Genomic DNA, 19,530 nt, shown 5'->3' with positions numbered 1-19,530 from the left:
ACAAGTGTGTGGGCTATTTGCGTATGTTTGTGTGTCTGTGTGTGTAGCCTCACCTCGCCTGCGCTTCGTCCAAGCTTTGGTCTGTGATGGTCATTATTTGCTGTAATATGTCTCCGATGTCCTGCTTTCTTCCCTCACCGTCCGTCCCCGCCGTGCCATCCTGCATATGCTGCGCCAGGCCGGGGTGTCCGGCCATGCCTACCCCATGGGAGTGCATCAACCGCGGCTGCTCGTCCATCCTTGACCACGGTCCCCGCTGCCTCTCCTCCAACTTTTAAATTGTAATATCAGATTTTCAAGAAAGGAGGAGGGAGAAAAGAAGAAGGGGAAAATATCCTCGGAAATTCCTCAGGATTCCTCTGCGCCTCTCTCTCACCCCCCGACACTCCTCCTTTTTTCCTTGGTAAGATTTTCTGGATTTGGGAGGAGGGAGACTGACAAACCCTCTCTCTGCTCTCTCTCTCTCGGTCTCTCTCCCAGCTGGTTTAGGTGAAATCTGATCTGAATCGCTGCTTTTGGCTTTGGCCACTCCTGCACCGCTACTGTAGGGAAGGGAGAAAAGGATTGAACAGAAAGGCTCCTAATCTGATTAAAAGTGGAGCGCGTTGAGCTCCTCTCACGAAACCCCCGATGTGCTCGAGAGCTTGATGCGCTAAAACGCGCTAAAGACTCAACTTGCCTGTGAAGCTTTTGAACAGAAAGTAACCCACCAACTGTTATTGTTTCGCTTATGTCTGGTAACTGACTCATAATCAGAGTATGGATGGAAAGCCTCCGCCCCCTCGAGCCACGATTGGAGAAGAAGGAGCGCGCAAGTCCCACCTCGGTCCTCTCCGAAAACGTCAATCATCCTCCCTGGGAAGGTGGGACACTGTAATAAACATAAAGAGATGTGACCGGGCCGGGTGGCCATACAGTGATGGATAGAGAGTGAATATGTAGCCTAATAAATAATTGTGAGTGGCAGTGGAGCTCTGACCCAACAGGACAGCGTGCTGGTGCTTGGGAAAGACACACTGTCACCCCAGACTATATATTTTACTGCTGAATATTTACATCCGTGTAATCAGTCACTGGAATAATAAATCAAGATGAATTTATTAGAACGTGCAGCAGTTTGTGGGGAGCACTTTACAAGCCTTATGTCATAACACAGAACCACAACAGTTGTTGTAACAAACGTGGAGAATGCCAAGTCGAACAAGGCCTGTATTTAGTCATTAAAGAGACACTCTTGGCATCAGTGATGAAGCATTTCTAAACAGTTGTGGAGTGAAAACGATTAGCCTATAGTCCCCTGACCAATAAGTCAAATGAAATATCTGTAAATATTTGAACAAGCTGATTAAAATGGAACTAGACTATTTTTTACTCAAATCTATTGACAGGTTGACTATTTCTGCATGTTAGAAAAAAAAGTGATGTTACTTTTCTGCCTTTGTGATATCACTTAAGTTGAAGGCTCCATGTTTAAAATAAAAATAAAAATCTTCTGTTATGGAGTTAGAAAGAACTGAGCCAACCAGACCTACTGTATGTAGCTATAGCTCCATCACTGCCTCTGGCCACATATACACAGATAGATAGCACCATGGCTGCTTCTGTTCACGGGAGCAGTAGGTCAGTGCAGCCGCCATCTCGGAGACGGGTAAACGGTGTCTTCTAATGAATGTTCCGTCTACAACGACAGGAGGTGTATCCAACATTAAAATATTTACAGTATATGCCAGTGAAATGTGAAACAGTTTACAAGCCATTTGATTTGTCTCAAATGTCAGACATGTAATCCAATATATTTGGTGAAATTAAGATACAGGTGGGGGGGTGGAGCTGTTTCCAGCTGTCATTGGGCGAAGGGGAGGTACACCCTGGACTGGTCACCAGTCAACTGATGTGACCAATCAACCTAACAAGCATATCTTTGGACTGTTGGAGGAAGCTGGAGTACACAGATACAACCCACACATTGCATGGGGAGAGCATGCAAACCTCACACAGAAAGGCCTCGCCTGGCCCGGGATTTGAACCTTCTTGCTCTAAGGCTACTGCCACTGCACCACCATGCAGCCCTCATTATTGAGTCCCTGCAGCATTTCTATTATGAATGCTATCATATTTGGCTGCAGTTGTTTAGACGTTAAGCCCCTGCACTTTGTAGTGTTTGTTAGGGATCAGCTGAGCGTGTTTCACGGATATAAGATGATGCATCTAAGAAATAATGATTGCTTCAATTCAGAAATAAGAGAGCATATTTTTAATTTCTCTAATGAATCCAAGACTATCAGCCAATACTTTAAGCCTAATACCACAGCCTTTATAATAGAAATGTTATTGTGATCCCCTATGTAGAGAATCAAAGTAGCCTAATCTGATCAGATCATTGGGGTATGAATACCTGCACTTTTAATTAACAAAGTATCCTGGATCGTAAAAACATGTCTGAAGTTTGTAATGAAACAAACAGCTAGTAATTTCAGCTAGTTCTGAATATCTTAGTTATCAATAGACCTCCTGCCGTCATACACTTACAATCATTGGGATGAGCGGCTACCCCTTACCAAGATGGCGGTCGTGTTGACCCATCTAACAAGCCTGGCAGCTGCATCTATGTGTATATATCTATAGCTCCAGGCTAACATTCAAGGCTGCATTAGCCACTACGCTAAACACTTCCAAATCTCTAAAGTACCCATCTAAGAAATCTTGCCGATTGAGTTTCCTTATCCTCAATGTCGGCACCTTTCTTTAACAAGTAGCCTTTCAGTTCACTGCAATGTTTGATTTTGAATGCTACAGATTATTAGAGCAACGAAACCTTTGACCTATAGGTTTGAAAAGCTATGTGGTCTGCTGCATCAGATTTGATCCTTTATTTTAAGGTCATTAGAGAGTGCATAGCTACTGTATATATGAGAGGATAACTCCTTTAATAAAACATTCCCCAGTTTCCCTGTCTTCAGAGAATCTAATGTGAATATGGTATTAAAAAATGAATAAGATTTGGGCACTCGTAGAAATCAACATGGTTACTTTGAATCTTGTCGTAAGTATTTTTTTTCCCTTTATAGATTAAATGAACAAGTTAAACAGTCAGCAGATTAATAAATAAATACAAATGTATACTAGTGTCTCAACCAGACATGAACTAAAATGCCACCGCTGTTTGTGTCAAACGTAAATTTAAGTTATTCCTGGCCATTAACACGTAAAAAAAAATACAGCAGATAACATGAAAATGCTGCAGTTCTGTGCCTCAGAGTCTGCTCTGTGCTTTATCCAAATGCTTCCTCACCTTCTTTTACTGGCCGGACAGAAATCGATCAGTCAGTTTTCTCATTACGTGCTGAATAGGGAGGTAGGGCAGTAATTGTCACAAGGGGCAGGGTGAGGTTGAGGGTAGTGGTTGTGATAATGTCTGACACTCAGGAGCTGCAAGACTGCACAGCACAGCCCTGAAATGGAAGTCTGTAGTCAAATAGCCATTCTGCTTTATTTTATCCCCTATTTAACAGGGTCATAACGACAGAGGATTATCTCTGTGTTTGAGACCTTACAGGATACAGAGGTTCAGTCGTAAACATGAATACTCTTTAGTGTAGAAATATATATTTGACAGTTAACAAATCTAAAAATCTTTCTTTATATTTTTAACCCAATCATTGGTCAATAAAACAGAGAATATAAAGCCACACTCAGATATCAGGTCAGTTTTTCAAACCCTTATCCACACCTCCCACACATCAGTCTTCTCAGGCCTGATTCAAAAATGAAGCAACACAACGATCAGTGTGAAATATGATCAAAAGCACTCTTTCTGTTTGCTCTAAATTCAAATATATTCCACAGGAAGCAAGTAGACAGAAATGGCCTTATTGCATGTGGATGCGTTGTGGAAACTAAACTCGAAATAGAATAAATAAGACCTTGTTTGTGCCTCTGATTGGAGTATTTCAGAAAAAAAAAAAACAGCATTTGCAGCCTTCATGAAAGACAAAAAATCCTGACATTGCATATTTTCCCCACACATTAAAACCAAATGTGTTGTTGCAGCATTAATAATTCCAGAAATAAAACATATGAGGGATTTGATTATAATTGCAAATGAACTGGGATGTAAAAATATTCTTATAAATTGTTGTTTTCCACCAGAAGTTGCAGAGTTGTTGTTCAGAGACTAAAAATGTTGATGCCACACATATTGTTTGTATCCCCAAAAGAATTGAGAACTAGTTGAATTTGTTGAGTTGTTTTTTTTTTACATCCAGAGAGGCTGATGAATATGGAAGCCAGAAGTTAGAGCGGGCCATATATAAGAATGAATTAGTGATTGGAAGATTCCAGATTGTGTCTTTCCAATACACATTTAAATAAAGTTATATATTGTTTCATGTAGTTGTTTAACTGTTGAATTGAAAATTCACAGAGGTAACATTTCAGTAACAAACCTCTACCTACTTTAACATGAATTAGCAAAACATCAGTATTTGATAAATGGTCACCAACAAACACAAGAATTGAAGCTGTGACCCCAAAACTAAAAAATGTAAGCAAATTATCTATTGAAATTTTCATTTTATATATATAGAATAATATATATACATATATATATATTACTTATATGTTAAGCCTTATATTATTTAGCTTTAATTTACCACACAGGGTGCTTTATAAGTGAAGTCACAGTAGTTAAGAAGTAATAAAAAAATATCTACTTACAGCCACCTTAGAGTGTGTTAAAAACATTTACGTTACTTAATGGCTTAAAAATGCTAAATTTGGCAGATTTGAAAGTTAAACCAGACATCTTCTAATCCCACCACGTAAACCAAACCTCAATATTTCAAGCCTCAACAGAAACTCGTGCCGACTCCGCAGCACACGCTCTCCTATCTGCACCCGGGTCAAACAACTCCTCCCAGAGAGAGCTGCAGGTCAAAGTAGGCTAAGTTATGTATGAGCTAGGAGCACAGCGAGGGAGAAGGCAGCAACTGCATGGCACATCTCTCCAGGAAGTAACCTTGATGAAAAATTCAGTTGTTTGCAGCTCCTGGTGTCCCTCAGGCAAGAATAAAGTAAGGCCCAGACAGAGAGAAAAGACCTGGGCTCAGCTTGAAACTACTCACAGACCCACTTGCTGGCTAGCATTAGGAGATGAGCACGAATTAAACTTTAATCGCACCTCAAATAGATTAAGGGACAGGAGCCGAGTCAGCGTTTCCAGGCCCTCGCTCTGCCTCTGTTGACCATCCTCCTTTGAACTCCTGCTAAATTAAAGACCCACAAGCTCCAGTTTCTCTGCACCTCAGATTGGCTTTTAAGCAAAAGAGGTACTTGAAGTAAACCTGAGACGGTAAGCAAACATCACAGCTGCCTGGTCATTAAAGTCATATTACAGGACATATAAATCCGTTCATTACAGGCTCGCTTAAGAGATGTAGTGTTTCACTCCTGCAAAATTAGGGGAGTTGTAAGAGACAAGTGTATTGATAAAAGTGATGCAGCAGAGTTTGAAATGTTATTTATGTGAGCTTTATATTTGTGTAGGTCAAGGTCCAAACATGCTTGATCCTACTATAAAGATTTTTATTTGACATGTCAATGTAGAAAAAATACAGGTGTAATTATGAAAAGGAAGGATGGCTGACTTTCATTTAGCTGCTTCAGTTTCAGGGTCCTGGTAGTGTGCCTGCTGGCCACGGATGTATGGAGAAAGACGCAAAGTTATTCCTATTCATTTGTTCACTGGGTAAATTTCCCGAAAGATTTTTTTGCCTACCATGGTTCCCTCAGGTGTAGTTCTTTTCTGGATAAGCTGGCTGACCATCCCCTCATGGCTTCCCACTCACAAAAAGATAGCAGAAATAAACACATCCATCCATTAACAGCCATTCCCTTTGTCAGGATTGCAATTTAGAAGCAGTAATGTAGGAGCGTCACTAATCCGGAAATACCTGCAAGTTTGCCACCATGCCAATTATTTCTTTGCGTTGGCTCATTTGGACTAAGAAATCTGTTTTAATGTTTGCTGCAATAATGTACCAAATGTGTTACTACTTACTTTGAGTCAAAATATTTACTGTGAAAAAGGCCAATCAGCAATGAAAATATCTTCAGGACATTTTCTGCCTTGTTGGTCTAAAGCCTGTGGTTTTTATCCCAAGCACTTGGCCAAAACATTGTTTCAAAAGGACATTATAAAGCAGTTTTCACAGACTTACAGTCCACCTTATGATGAAAAAAAAACCATCTTTGTGTGCTCGTTTGTTGCACTGCCATCTTAGTTAAGGTCTAGCTATGACCACAGATACAGTTTTACCTGTAACCCCTGAGGAGTCCACTTACTGTTTTATTTCTCCTGCAACTTTGAAAATATTTATATATATATATGTTGGCTTGAAAACACTTGTACTGTTACCCTGTATGTACGCCTTCATTTCAATAAATTACATTTTAGGACTCCAGCACAGTCTGGTAAAAATGGAGATTTTATGCTGTGTTTGCTTGTTAGTTTGAGTAAACAGATCTGGCTTTATCCCGGCAGGATTCAGCTGGATCTTGCAGCTAATGATGGTTTTTCAGTGCGGAGGAGCTGGATGTGTCTTTGTGCAGCTGAGGCCGGGTCAGGGTGAAGGATGACTGATATGAAGGGGTTGACCTGTCACATAGCATTTGACTTACTATCCTTGGAACAGGATAAAAGGGAAGCCAAATGTCAAGTGATACAAGTGACGCATCCTCGCACACACAGACTCACACACACACACACACACACACACACACACACACACACACACAGAGGGTTGAAGAGATGAATGTTTTATAATAAAAACCTCAAAGCCACCAGCGATTCTGTGCATGGCATGTAAAAACAGTAAGCTTATCATTTTCATGAAAATAATAGTCACTGGTGGCACTCTCAGTGTGTCAGCCACAGGATTTCCATGCCCTTTTCTCTGAGTGTGTCTGTTCTTGCTGCAGGGCCCCTGTAAGCCCTTAGACCTCTTGGCAAAGCGTGGGTTGTGCCTGGTGGGGGGAGATGTGACGGATGCCGGAGCCTCGGAGCCTGCTAGCTGCTCTGTGAATTTTCCCAGACTCATTTGCATTCATAAAGAGCCTGCTCCTTGTCACAGAGTGTTTTCTTTTTTAAGTCTTCCTCCAAAAAAAAAAAAATCCTGTGCGACTCCTGGTGGGAGTGCGCCGGGAAAATCCGACTGTCAAAGACGACAAGACGAATGAATCCCTGTGTCAGACGAGCGTGGCTTCGACGATGACAGATGGAGGAGAGCTGTCCCTCTGTCGATCCGAGGGCTTCATTTTGGAATAAATAAATCTGAATTTCAACCCCCTCCCATAATTACAAGTGTTGCTTTATTTGACAGCTCTGTGTTTGTTGATGGGCGTGTGTCTGTTGATGTGAGAGTGTGTGTGTGTGTGTGTGTGTGTGTGTGTGTGTGTGTGTGTGTGTGTGTGTGTGTGTGTGTGTGTGTGTGTGTGTGTGTGTGTGTTGTGGGGGGTGGCACTGACCAGGTGACAGCTTGATTTAATTCCACATGGGAGTTGAGTGTGGTGTGTGGTGCAATGATTTTCAATCGTGACTTGTCATTCTAGCTTTGTAATCATGCAGCGATGTACACCTGGAACAGCAGGTGAATGTAAACATGCGATTAAATGCAGTAACGTTGTCCTCCCTCCACGTGCATCTGTGCTGCAGAAGTGTCCTGTTTTGCATCCTGCACTGTGACACGTTGTGAAAGGGAGGGGGCGGGGCATCAGAAATAATCCTGACAATATTACTCTGGGTCCAAAATGGCTCTCTTTTAATTATTTGTCAAACTAAATGCACTTTCAAGAAAGAAAAAGCCAATGTTAGATTAGATCAACAAAGCAGGCCGCAGTTGAGTGATTTTATCTTCACCAGCAAAAGAATTCCAAAATGTCAATGTTTTGTGTGATAATAGTTAATATCCCAGACAACCTCTGTCGTCTCATTTGGCCTCTTGAAAGAAAAACAACTTTTTAACGACAACTTAAAAAAAAAAAAAACCTTCAAAGTGGAGTACTAACTGAGGTATTTTATGTTGTTAAAGAAAAGATGAAAATCTCTTCAGCTGGGTGAACCACAGACCTTGTTCAGGCATCTAAAATTAATCAAAAAGGAGGAGTTAATTCTAGAGTAGTTACTGATGATATTCCATATAAATAACAACAATTACCAGTTTAAACCCAGTACAGCATTGTGATGATATCATTAAATTAATAAATTAGAATTCACCAGACTGGTACATTATTATTTTCTCTTATTAGTGTTAATGCTGTATAATAAACTGCTGCTATTGAAGGACTGCTAACACACATTTCAGTGGTTCTTTTATGTTGAAATGAAAGAAAAAAAAAAAAGTCATACAAGGCTTTGGACAGCTTGTTGTTGTTTTTTTTTCCCAATGAACAGCAGAAAACAACAGAGTGAGCTGAATGTGAGCGCCACAGACTCCCTAAACCTCAAAGAGCACGGTGCAAGTGGAAGATGATAAAAAAGGAGAACATCTGGTGAGCTGAGCACAGCGCCAGGACAAGACAAAGCCATGTGTCTGGCAAACGAATACCCAAACACACACACACACGAACACATACACACCACCACACACTCAAACATTTATTCATGCATGCACACTCAAACCTGTCTGCCCCCAAAGTTGCAAACAAGCGAAATAAAACCCTACATGAATACTTAAGATCGCACACATACACACTTGCTCTTATTGTGCCGGCACTCACACACATACACACATCAGCAGGGAGCATTTACTGAGAGGGAAAAAAAAGAAAGAAAAAAAAAAGCTCAAGTAGGATGTGATTGGAGAGTCCACTGTTCTGAAAAGACTAATCTGCATACTCAGAGGCTTAGAAGTGAATATGCATGAGGGAATAAAATGATATGCCTTGGAGCAGACCACCCGCTCTCTTTGGATTACTGTACCCACCTCCGAGTCCTTTTATCTTCTTGTTGGCACGCAATCAAGCTGATTTAGTGTGTACAGGCGGATGCTTTCACACAATAGATCGGACCTTAAGATACGATAACCTGTTGAAAAAGAAAAACCCCATCACTAAAGCAAAAAGACAATTGTTTAAGGTCTGCTAGCAGAATTATCCTCGAAGGTGTTTTTTTTTCCTTTTGGGTGCATGTTTTTCTGCCTGATTTGGTTAATTGTAAAAAGGAACTGAAGCAAAACAGAGAGAATGAATATTTGCAGAAACTGGGCAGTATTAGACACAGAGCACTGATGGCCCATCAAATATTGAAGAAATGTCTGCTGGAACCATGAATTCATATTTCAGACAGACTTCCTCTAAGACTGTCCTCGCCAATGAATGAATATTTCATTTCAGAAAATAGAGTGGCCCTGAAAGGCACCATTACCAGAGCGTAATGTCAGGGGGAAAACATTCTGCACATTTAGTAGAAAGTTAGGCTGAAATGATAAGAGTCGTCCATGCGTAAAACTATCTGATGGGGTAATGCATTGGCATCACATTAGCATGACTGTATTTGACTGTGTGGCAGTATGTGTGTGTGTGTGTGTGTGTGTGTGTGTGTGTGTGCGTGCGTGTGTGTAGGTTTTCCCAAATGACTCCAAATGAAAACTTGGTAACACGGAGCACAAGCTTTTTCAATTTATCATCATGTTCACTCGGTGAGAGGGAACAAAAGTCAAAAATGTTTAAGCACTGAGCTCACACAAAGTCAGCGCATGCTCTTAACTAACTTTAGGAAGTATGGTTGGTAACACTGAATTGTTCTTCAGGCTAACTTTGTCCCATTTATCACATCTAGATTCCTGATTGAGATATTTGAATATCTGACAGAAAACATGGGGTATAAATAGTAGCCTATTAAAAAAAAAAAAAAAAGCTACTTCTACAACAGCCACCACATTAAAACGCTACTATCACATTAATGTAGGGAGTCAAATCTGCTGTTAAGTTCTTTTAAAAGTTCATTATGTTTTATTAGCTGAAATAGCACAAATCAACAAGAGGCAAATTGTGCCATAATTACAAAAGGAAATATAAGATAAGATTTGTACAAAAATGTACACTAACCTTCAAAGACACATTTTCTAAAGCAATAAGATAACCGGATAAGCTAAGCTACATGGCCAGACATTTGAAAAGTATTATTAATTTGTATTCCAAGAACCACATCATTTTCTAGAGCTCTCATCAGCATTACATTGTCTTTACCTAAATTTGCTAGGACATCTTGAAGAAGGCTCAGTAGCTACATGGCTATGCTAGCTTACGTAAGCTAACTCAAAATGCGGGAGTGAGAGTTAAAAAAAAACCTGCTGCATTTAGCATATTTCTAAATGAATGCAGACATTTATAACTGTACTTTGTGAACATAGTGGAGGAAAAAGTAGAGAAATTGGTACCAAACATGACACATGCACTCTTCACCGACGTAGCTTGTGTGTACGTTGTGAGCTAGCTACAGAGAGCATCTGCACCATTTTAGGGTAAAAAAATTTAAAAAACAGAGATAGTAAAACCTGTTCAGTAATTAATTTGTTCACAGTTAAAGAAGACTCAAATTTGAACAGCAGTTCAATCCCCAGCTCACCATGTCTACTTGTTGAAATATCTCTACAAATGAACGTGTTCACGAATAAAGCTAGTCATCTTGCATGGCACTATTAGTGTGCGAGTGTGTGTGAAAGGGTGAATGTGATTCATTTTAAATCGCCTAGAGTGGTCAGGAGACTAAGAAGGTGTTCCATAAATACAAGATTAGAGTAACAGCGGTGATTTCCTTTCAGTTTTCTTTCCTTTCCTATTGAAATCTGTTTTAGGCAGAATTATTATGTCGCAAAAGGAGCCATGGTGATGCAAGACATATTTCAGACCTTATCTGACAAGAAAGTTCCATTGATCAATCCATTAATCACCAAACATTTCCTTCATGTGCATTCATGGGCTTGAATTGGGAAAAAATATTCCTTGAAAATTTGAAAATCTTGTTTTTTAAGATTACATTTTCAAATGTTTTCAAATGTATTTTCCAACGAGAAAGGAAGACCAGAGTATATCTGGTATTGGATTTAAATTTTATGAAATATTGTTTCATATTTTTTTAACAAACCATACTGGTATGGATAAGTTAGCCTCTGTGATGATTGATACAGTCCATACCAAAGTCATCTCTACATAAATCATCACTTAATATGTTGGTGGAATAAAGTCCTTTTCTGAGAGGAGAGACCACATTAGAAGATTATCTTAAATCAGACTAATGTCATGCATGCGGTTACTTTTTGATTTCCTATCTTTTATCAGTTTTAGATGTAGTTCCTGTCACGCTGCACACGGAGTACTAGAAAAAGCAAGAAAAGTCCTATCTGAACAACAAACCAAGTCTATGATTCTTTTTCTCTCTTGAATCTTCCTGCACAGTAGGAAAGACAGCGAGAGGGCGAGAGCCACAGACAAAGATATCCGTGGCGTGGAAATAGTTAAAGCCATAAAGACGTACAGTACCTCAGCCCTGACCCTGTGCCCTCCTAGGTATCCCCCTGCACAGAATTCTTATTCCCTACCAAACTGACAAAGTGTTTTTAATCTTTTCTTTCCCTCTCTCCTGGAGATTGGGGAAACAAAAATCAATAGCTCCTGGCAGGCGATCTAGCAGGCTGGTGAATTACAGGGTCTGCACTGCAACCAGAGCGCTGCATCACGGGGGCCTTGGAATGAGAGACCTTGGGAGAGGCATCAGAGACACAGAGGTTGCAGGGTCACTCTGGGTCCGCAGTCTGAGGAGCGGGGTATTTACTGCCTCGGCCAGCTCGCCGTGATGAAAAATAACTGCCACGCGAAGCAGAGAGAGGGATGGCCAGGGTGAGAAGGATGGCGAGAGAGAGACAGATAAGACGGACAGAAAAGGAATAGAGCAAGGCAGAAGAGTGTGTATATATGAGGTAGTCTTGGGAGAGTTTGCTGTGATTTGTGTATTCTCCCTCCATGTGCAGGTATGATGTCAACAGGGAGACTTTATGCTTTTTTTCCCCTTCTCTCTCCCAAACGGGAAATGATTCATTAGCGTTTGGTTATTTAGAACGTGGCAGTGCAGGCCGATCAATATGCATAGGCCCATCTGTCAATACGTGATTTCTGCTGGTAATTAGCTGATGTGGACCAGTGGTTGTGAATATTGCCTGGCAACTGACAGCCTGGTTGTTTTTGTCATCACTGGGGGGTGCACAGGTGGTAGTAGCTCACTGCCAATCGATAAAAACACTGTGCGTCAAAGCCCAAACCAGGTTTATAAAGGCAGCCTCCGGGATAAGATATCAAGTCAAGAGATATTTCTAATTTTTTTGGCGGTGTCGATTGATGTAAAAAATAAATAAACTAAAGGAGTGCATTCCTCAAATCAACAGAAAGTATTAGATTTAAATCAAGTTTTTCTGAAAACAGACATTTCTCCAGATTCAGACACTTCATCTCAGACCCTGTCTTGAAAATGCACCAGATCACTCGATTATAGCAATCTGAGGCAGCTGGCAGCGAGACAATTAGCAGTGTGAAAATGATAATGATGATTATGATGAACAAAAATTTTAATTGCTTTGTTTTCTAAGCAACAGATCCTTACAGGTTACTGTGCAACCTAAAGTCGGTCTAAAAGGCAAATTTCAGCATTGATTCACAGTCTATCAACAGCTGGAGTGACTGGAATGATCAAATGATCCCTTTTAATGGAAAACATGTCTCCAGATTAGGAGCGTTTTAGTTTTTAAAATAAACTGAAAGATTTAGTGTTGCTTCATGCTTTGAGAGAAAACTATTCTACTTCTCAGGTGGAACAAACTATTTTTAAACTTGCTGTAACAACATCAGCTACTGAGTATGCTGAACAGGCACAGAGGCAAAAGCTTGTTAGAAGTGACTGTCGATTTAAAAGATCCAAAAATGCACAAAACAACCACATGGAGATACAAAGTTATTAACAAATACATGCAGAATAAACATGCCGGGCTGCAAATAAGAACACAAGACCACTCCAAATGAAGACAAAAAAAGGAGACCATTTAAAAATAAAGGTAAATGCAAAAGAACCTCAAAGGTATGCAATGAAACTACAAAACCCTCATGGACTCACGGAGATACAAACAATGATGAAAGAGAAACAGAACAATGTCACAGAGATACAAAACATTCATAAAAAGGGCGACCACAACTCCAAAAACAACCGCTAATCACTCTTTCAGGCTTGTTCTGGTGTAGGACGAGTGGTTGGCCCTTTACTTGTCAGTGCTCAGTGGCATATTCATAAAATCCCCTCTAAACACCTACGCTCATTCTTATTTAAATTGGCAGAAATCATGTGATAGCAATGGAAATCTTATCCAAACCGGAGAGATTTCTATCTCTTACACTTACATTTACCAAAGTAAACTAGAAGGTAATGAGTTTGTGTTTGGCTTCTGTATTCTTTCTGTTCCACTTGCTGAGGCAATGTAAGGAGTTGAATGAACTGCACCATCTCTTATCAATAAAAACACTACCAGCCAGTAAATCTAGTCATGTTTGCCTTTACTCTCAGACATATTCTTTCAGGGCTATACCTTAGCTTTTAATGCGTTATTTTCCCTTATTGTATCCTCATAATATGTGTCCAAGTTCAGTGAAAGAGAAAAGCCGTCAAGCAGAGGAGGTATAAAGCCCTGCAGAAGGATGCCTCTCTGTCTCTCATTGGCATTTGCATATTAGAGTGTTTTCTGGGGAAAATGAGCTGTAGAAATTAATTCAGGATTAATTGGTGCCTTTATCTCGTTAGGACAATCTAATTTAGGGGATGATGGAATTGTTTAGACTCCCTTTTGCATAATTGGATTGCGGTGAATGGCTGTCATTACCGTCTTTTTAGCATCGTCTGTGGGCCCCCTCTCTCTCTTGCAGGCCCCAGCCTCATAAAGAGCGATGATGTGTTACGCCAGTGTTTTGCTAACCCCTGAAACACACAGACCATGCTGCAGGAGGCAAGCATGTGGCTAACCGCGCAGCAGTGATTAACTCTCTTTTCAGAGCCATTAGCATTACAGCAAGCAGCACGCTGTTGTGGAGATTTCACATGAACACATAAGCATGTGGCTAACAACGCGGCGATCATCGACAGTTAGAGGCAGAGATTAGTTGGTTTTTTTTTGCCTTGGCTTCTGTCAGGCTTTGTGTTTCTGAAAGCATCACCTGACCCCCTAGAGGAGCTTTACATGACACCTGAAAATCTCCTGACGCTTCTTGAGAGAGCGAGGCTCTTGTTTTGTTTTATTTTCCCGTGCAGCACATTTCCGACACATTTCGCCCTCTCATTACTTCCACAATATCTCAGAGACAGTTTGCAGTGGGCTGTTTTTTTCAACGTGGGATGAAAATCAATAGGAGGGAAGCAAAGCTCATGTAAAGGATCGCTCACTGGAATACCTGATCTTCTCACTTCAACAACATTGATGTAACTATGGAAACAAGTTCCCAAGATGAACAGGGATATGCCTATCTCCTGACAAAAGGCTTTTCTTTTTTTTTTCTTTCACTGTCAGCCTGTAACTCCTATAGAACACCACAGGAGAAGCTTCAATCTGCTGCTCTGCGCGCTTTGATACCATCATCAGTTTTCTGAAAGCACAAATTGTATAGATATTATTCTCCGGGATGCTCTCTGGTAAACAAGGCAGAGTGAAATCTAATCTATGGTGCTGATACTCAGGCTGTGCCAGGCTAATTGAGTTGATGTAGTCTTTCCCTGGAGGAGCTGGACATACAGTAAAAACAGACTCTATCAAGCCTTATAGCTCATATACTGTACTTACTGAAAGTGACTTGCGGTTATTTTGTCACCAGTGGCTTTGAAATGACTGGTTTCCACCAAACTTCAATGTGATTACGAAGAGGAATAAACGTCAGAAATGAACGACATGCTACTGGCTGTTTTCTTACGCTTTCTGTCATCCTCCATGCTCTCCTCCCTGTGTTCATGATGCATACTGTGTCATGCTTTTGATGCATTTCGCCCCCCTCCCCTCCCCTCTCTTCGTCTAGTGCCATTTCCATTCTTTGCATAAATGCAGCCTAACAGTATTAAGTATTCATGCGTGTTGGGGAAGGTGGTGCCTGTCCTTCAGGGTAAGTGTCAGGCCTGCGTGCGGCACAAGAAAAGCCCCGGGGAGAGGAGAACATTAGGATCCATCAGCCTGACAGACAAATCATTCTCTCATGTAAACATAAATATGAGGGTATGTTTCCACCGCCATCCCACTATCTGTTGCTAGGCTACCTTGCATTAAGCAGTGTAGCTGTCCCTGTTCATTTTGCTCCAGGGATTCCAGCAATACCATCGTATAACCTGCTGAGTCTTAATGAGAAGGCCTGCTCATATGAGTGGATATGAACATGGTGAGATGTGAAATTTATTCAAAACACAGGAATTCAGCTGTCTGTCAACGGCGAGCAGCAGCAGCAGTGGCGGCACGAAAATGTTTATGAATTTGAAGTGTTTTGGAAAAGATGCTTTGAGGGAAATATTTCTCTGCCTTGTGCACAAACACACCTGACACAAGAAAAGGTCACAATAGATCAACACACACACACAAACACGCGTGCACACAACACAGTAAACAATATGTGACGCTGAGCTCCATAAAGGTCATTTGTTGTTGAGAAATCACTGATCCCCAAATGCATTAACAAAGTCAATTAACCATTCTCCGACAATGAAGAAAAGGAGCGCATCTCCTATAAAAATAGAGCGCAGCGCGTCGTCCAAGCGCCCCCACAATTACAACAACTCCCCGGGTAATTATGTGAACCATAAATGGCGAGAGAAAGACAGTGGAAGGCAATGGTCACTGAGAAGAAAGAGTGTAGAGATGAGGGAAAGCAGCACCAACAGCTGGTTTGAATAGATTGTGTGTGGGATGAATTAAAAAGTTGAACCTTTCCCTGGCCGTATTCACATGTCTGCCTCTGGGTGATTAATCATGGCCGTCAGGGCCTGTAATCCTTTTCAGGGGGAAACAAATGCAGCCACTGTCCTCTCTTCTCCAAAGAGCCCAGGGCCCGGGGCCGCCAGCCCGCCTGCCTGGTCACAATACCTGAACCATAGAGAAGGCACCCAAGGGAGCTGGGATGTGTGTCCACACTGTAATCTGCTCCAAACATGATGGGACGAACACAAAACGGAGGATTTCAACATAATTGTATGGCACTCTTTATTGGTTTTGTTCGTCCTTTATGCATCTCACAATCAGCAGTTGCGGCAGGTGGCCCGACCGCAGGACCAACTGGTAAGACGTATATGGTGCAGCTATGAAAGCGCGCACCTTTTTTGTTCTCGTCTTTTTATGGAAAAAGATTGAAAGTATTTCAGATTGAGTTTTCTCCCTGGCTGATATCAGACTGCTTTAGTCAGTGATCTGCGTGTCACGCTCCGACATGGTGGTAAACAGCTGATCTAGTTCAAAAATGATAGTGAGAAAGTCAAGAGCCAGCAACATCGAGAGCCCGGGAGAGGAAAGTGTGTCATCAGCATAAAAATAGAAGCTCGCTAACGAATTCCTAATCATATCACTGTTTCCTCCAGGGGCTATGCTAAAGAGGTTAAAACACCAGCTAGTAGATGAGAATATGTGGCACATTCTCTTAAGAGACTTTTTCTTGACGTTCCAAAAGGTTTTCAATGATATTGATTGCTAAATTTAACTTTATCTCCTTAGAACTACAAAACATGCCTATCCTCTCTACAGCTATGTATCCTTTATTCAAATGTTAAGAAGCCCAATAATGAGGAATGATTTCACCTCCATATCAGGGGATATTAGGGCTGCTTTGTAACTACTTTGTCAATCAATCAAGTAAAAATAATATCTTAAAAGCAGAATGCAACACTTACACATAAAGGCCGTGGAAAAGCATCAATCTTGACTTAAGCTCGACTGAATCAAGTAATGCCTGTGTGGCTTTTACGAGTGAATAAATTGAGTGCCCTTCAAAAGAGAGCCCCCATACCGATTCTAATGGTGTATATGGCTTTGGAGTAATCACCTACAAAAAAACTTAGTATTAAAAAATCCTTTGTACGCAACAAAAGGCAAATGTCAGTGTTCCCACTGAGTGAAAGAGTGCTTTTATATGTGTGAAAGGTTGTGAGGGTAGTAATTCAGCGTGGCTGCTGAAGGTGCTGTATGTTGGCAGCACAGCAGACTGTGGAGAATGGGCCACGGCCGTCTGTTTCCAGAGCCTTTGTGTGTCTCTGTTTGACCAGGCGTCTCCTGGTCCACAGGAGCACCGCTTCAACACATCTAGCAAAGGAACAAAGCAGCCATTATCAGCCCTATCTCATCCCGCCCCAGCCTCGACTCACTGACACCCGGGGACAAACAGTGGCAGGACTCAGCCGCTCAGCTCTGCCGGGGGACCCTGGAGCGGACACTGAAGCGGACTGGGAGGTCCATTAAACACATAGGCGACACCTTAGCTGTGGACAAACATCAACACAATAGCATGCAGCGCTGGGTTGCCACGGTGATGGGAGAAAACAAGAGTACAGTGCCAGCAGTGACAAAGAGAGGGAGGGGTCAGGCAACATGGTCCACCGGCAACTGAAAAGCCTCTGCTAACTGCTTAACGAAACACAACAGCCTCTTTACTTTGTCACAAACAATCTACACATAAAACATCCTTTTAGTAACAACAAGAAGGAAGCTGGATTTCTTTAAGCAAATGATTCTGCAGTAACTCAATGTGTTAATAAGAGGAAAGTGTCACAAAAAAAGACCAAGGCATCGATTCAGTTTTAAACATGAAGAATCTGCTCTGAACAAACATTTTCTCATTTCTTGAGTCATTAGTCAGTGACAACAAAGTGTCCCCATGCTTAAGATACAATAGTTCTACACATACATAAGTTTTACATAAAGGATTAAAAAGGCTCCTATGAAGTAAAGTACCACGCACCATCACAAGACAGACAAGACTAGATATATATAGTAGCCAATGGATGTGTTATGTTCTGGCTTACCAGGACCTGATATTCTTACACTAATGAGGGACTTTGTGATGAAAAGCATAGATGGTCAAATTATTTTGCAATAAAATAAATTGTTGGCTTTTCTTTGTTCGTGGGTTAAGAAAATTCTCCGTCATGTTACAGTCCATAAAAGTGTTTAAAGAAATGTAAAAGAAGAAGTAAATCAATGTTTTCTTATGTCACCAAACGTTGACAATTTGGAAAATAAATGACCCGTATTGGACAGCACAGACATGTTGTTACAAACATACATGCTAATGTTGTGCTAACAGCCTGTTAGCGAGATTTGTTTTTGTAAAAAAATGATGGATGTCTCACGCGCCCTCTGCTCTGATCTCTACCACCATAAACACAGTTCATCATGTGACATGGGCCATGTTTCTGATTTCAGACATAAAGTGTGAAGCTACAAATGAACGTGGTGAGGAGAGAAAAGCTTGAGCGCTTGGTGTGAAATTATGTTTGTATGGAGAGTTAATGTAATGAAAGTACCTTTTGGCAGAGTTTGAATACTGCAAGTTCAGATCACTTAGTGTTAAAAATCTGAATTTGTTTTAAACCCAACAAATTAAATTAAAATATATTTTCTATGACAGCCCCTCTACTTAACTCTTATCTCACCTAAACAAGTATTACTGTAGATTTTGGTGAAGCAAGTCAGTTTTTTCACAGTTTCACTCTTCCTAATTATCTCTCTCTTTCTCTCTCCTCTCTTCCTGTACTGGTTTGTGTGCACAGCTCTTCCTTCTCTCCACCTGCCTGAGCTGCCGTGGCCTTGTCTGAATCCTCTGAATTCCCAGTCCACTGCAGTGTATCCGTCTGGAAACACCACAGATGCTGGCACTAAGGTAAGCTGCAACAAAACAAGCAAAGTGATGGGATGAAGATGTCAGTTATGGCAAATAAAACTCTGTCACACTCCTATAACATCTCTGTCACTGATTAACAGACCGGAGAGTCAACCACTCACACACACATATAAATAAACAATGCCACAAGGATACACAGATGCACTAGAGGAGCTCTAATAACACAAAGAACAATTTGACACTGATTTGGAATTTCAATTGGATATTTTGGTAACTATGAATGTCAAACTACTGATCAATAGTTCAAAAAAGGGATCACATCGAAAGCAATAGAACCAGAGATATTTATAAATTTAATTCCATGCACTCTTCTTCCTTTTAAAAACCAGGGCGCAGCCTTACACGTGTGATACAGCAAACTGCAAACAATCTGAGATTTGTATTTTATGCTTGCAGCAGCAAAAGAAGCCCCATGCTGCATACCTCAATCAGTGATGAAAAGAAGGCTAAAACACATCAGATAAAACTCAGCTCAAACTGTCAAACTAGGCATTGCTGATTAAATCATTATCAAGACTCCGATGCTGCATTACTTTTTTTCTCTCTCACAATAAGAGTTTTAAAAAGAAAATTAAGCAA

General features: G+C 41.0%; 1 protein-coding gene across 4 annotated transcripts in view; it reads right to left on the bottom strand.

The window, feature by feature from the left end:
- The window catches only part of pbx1a (pre-B-cell leukemia homeobox 1a), a 45,706-nt gene extending 44,943 nt beyond the window's left edge, over window positions 1-763 (bottom strand). The window contains exon 1 of one of the 4 annotated variants that reach the window (XR_010666342.1): window positions 54-761. Coding sequence is in view for 3 of the 4 variants with exons in the window: in XM_065954070.1 (XP_065810142.1) it covers window positions 54-238 (185 nt within the window). In the remaining variant the exon portion in view is untranslated. Of the gene's footprint in view, window positions 1-53 lie in introns of all 4 variants that reach the window. The other 3 variants (XM_065954070.1, XM_065954071.1, XM_065954073.1) reach the window with 3 other exon arrangements.
- Between the last annotated feature and the right edge of the window lie 18,767 nt (window positions 764-19,530).

This window comes from Labrus bergylta, chromosome 4 (assembly GCF_963930695.1).
Source record: "Labrus bergylta chromosome 4, fLabBer1.1, whole genome shotgun sequence".
Lineage (NCBI taxonomy): Eukaryota > Metazoa > Chordata > Actinopteri > Labriformes > Labridae > Labrus > Labrus bergylta.
This window is presented reverse-complemented; position numbering and strand designations above follow the sequence as displayed.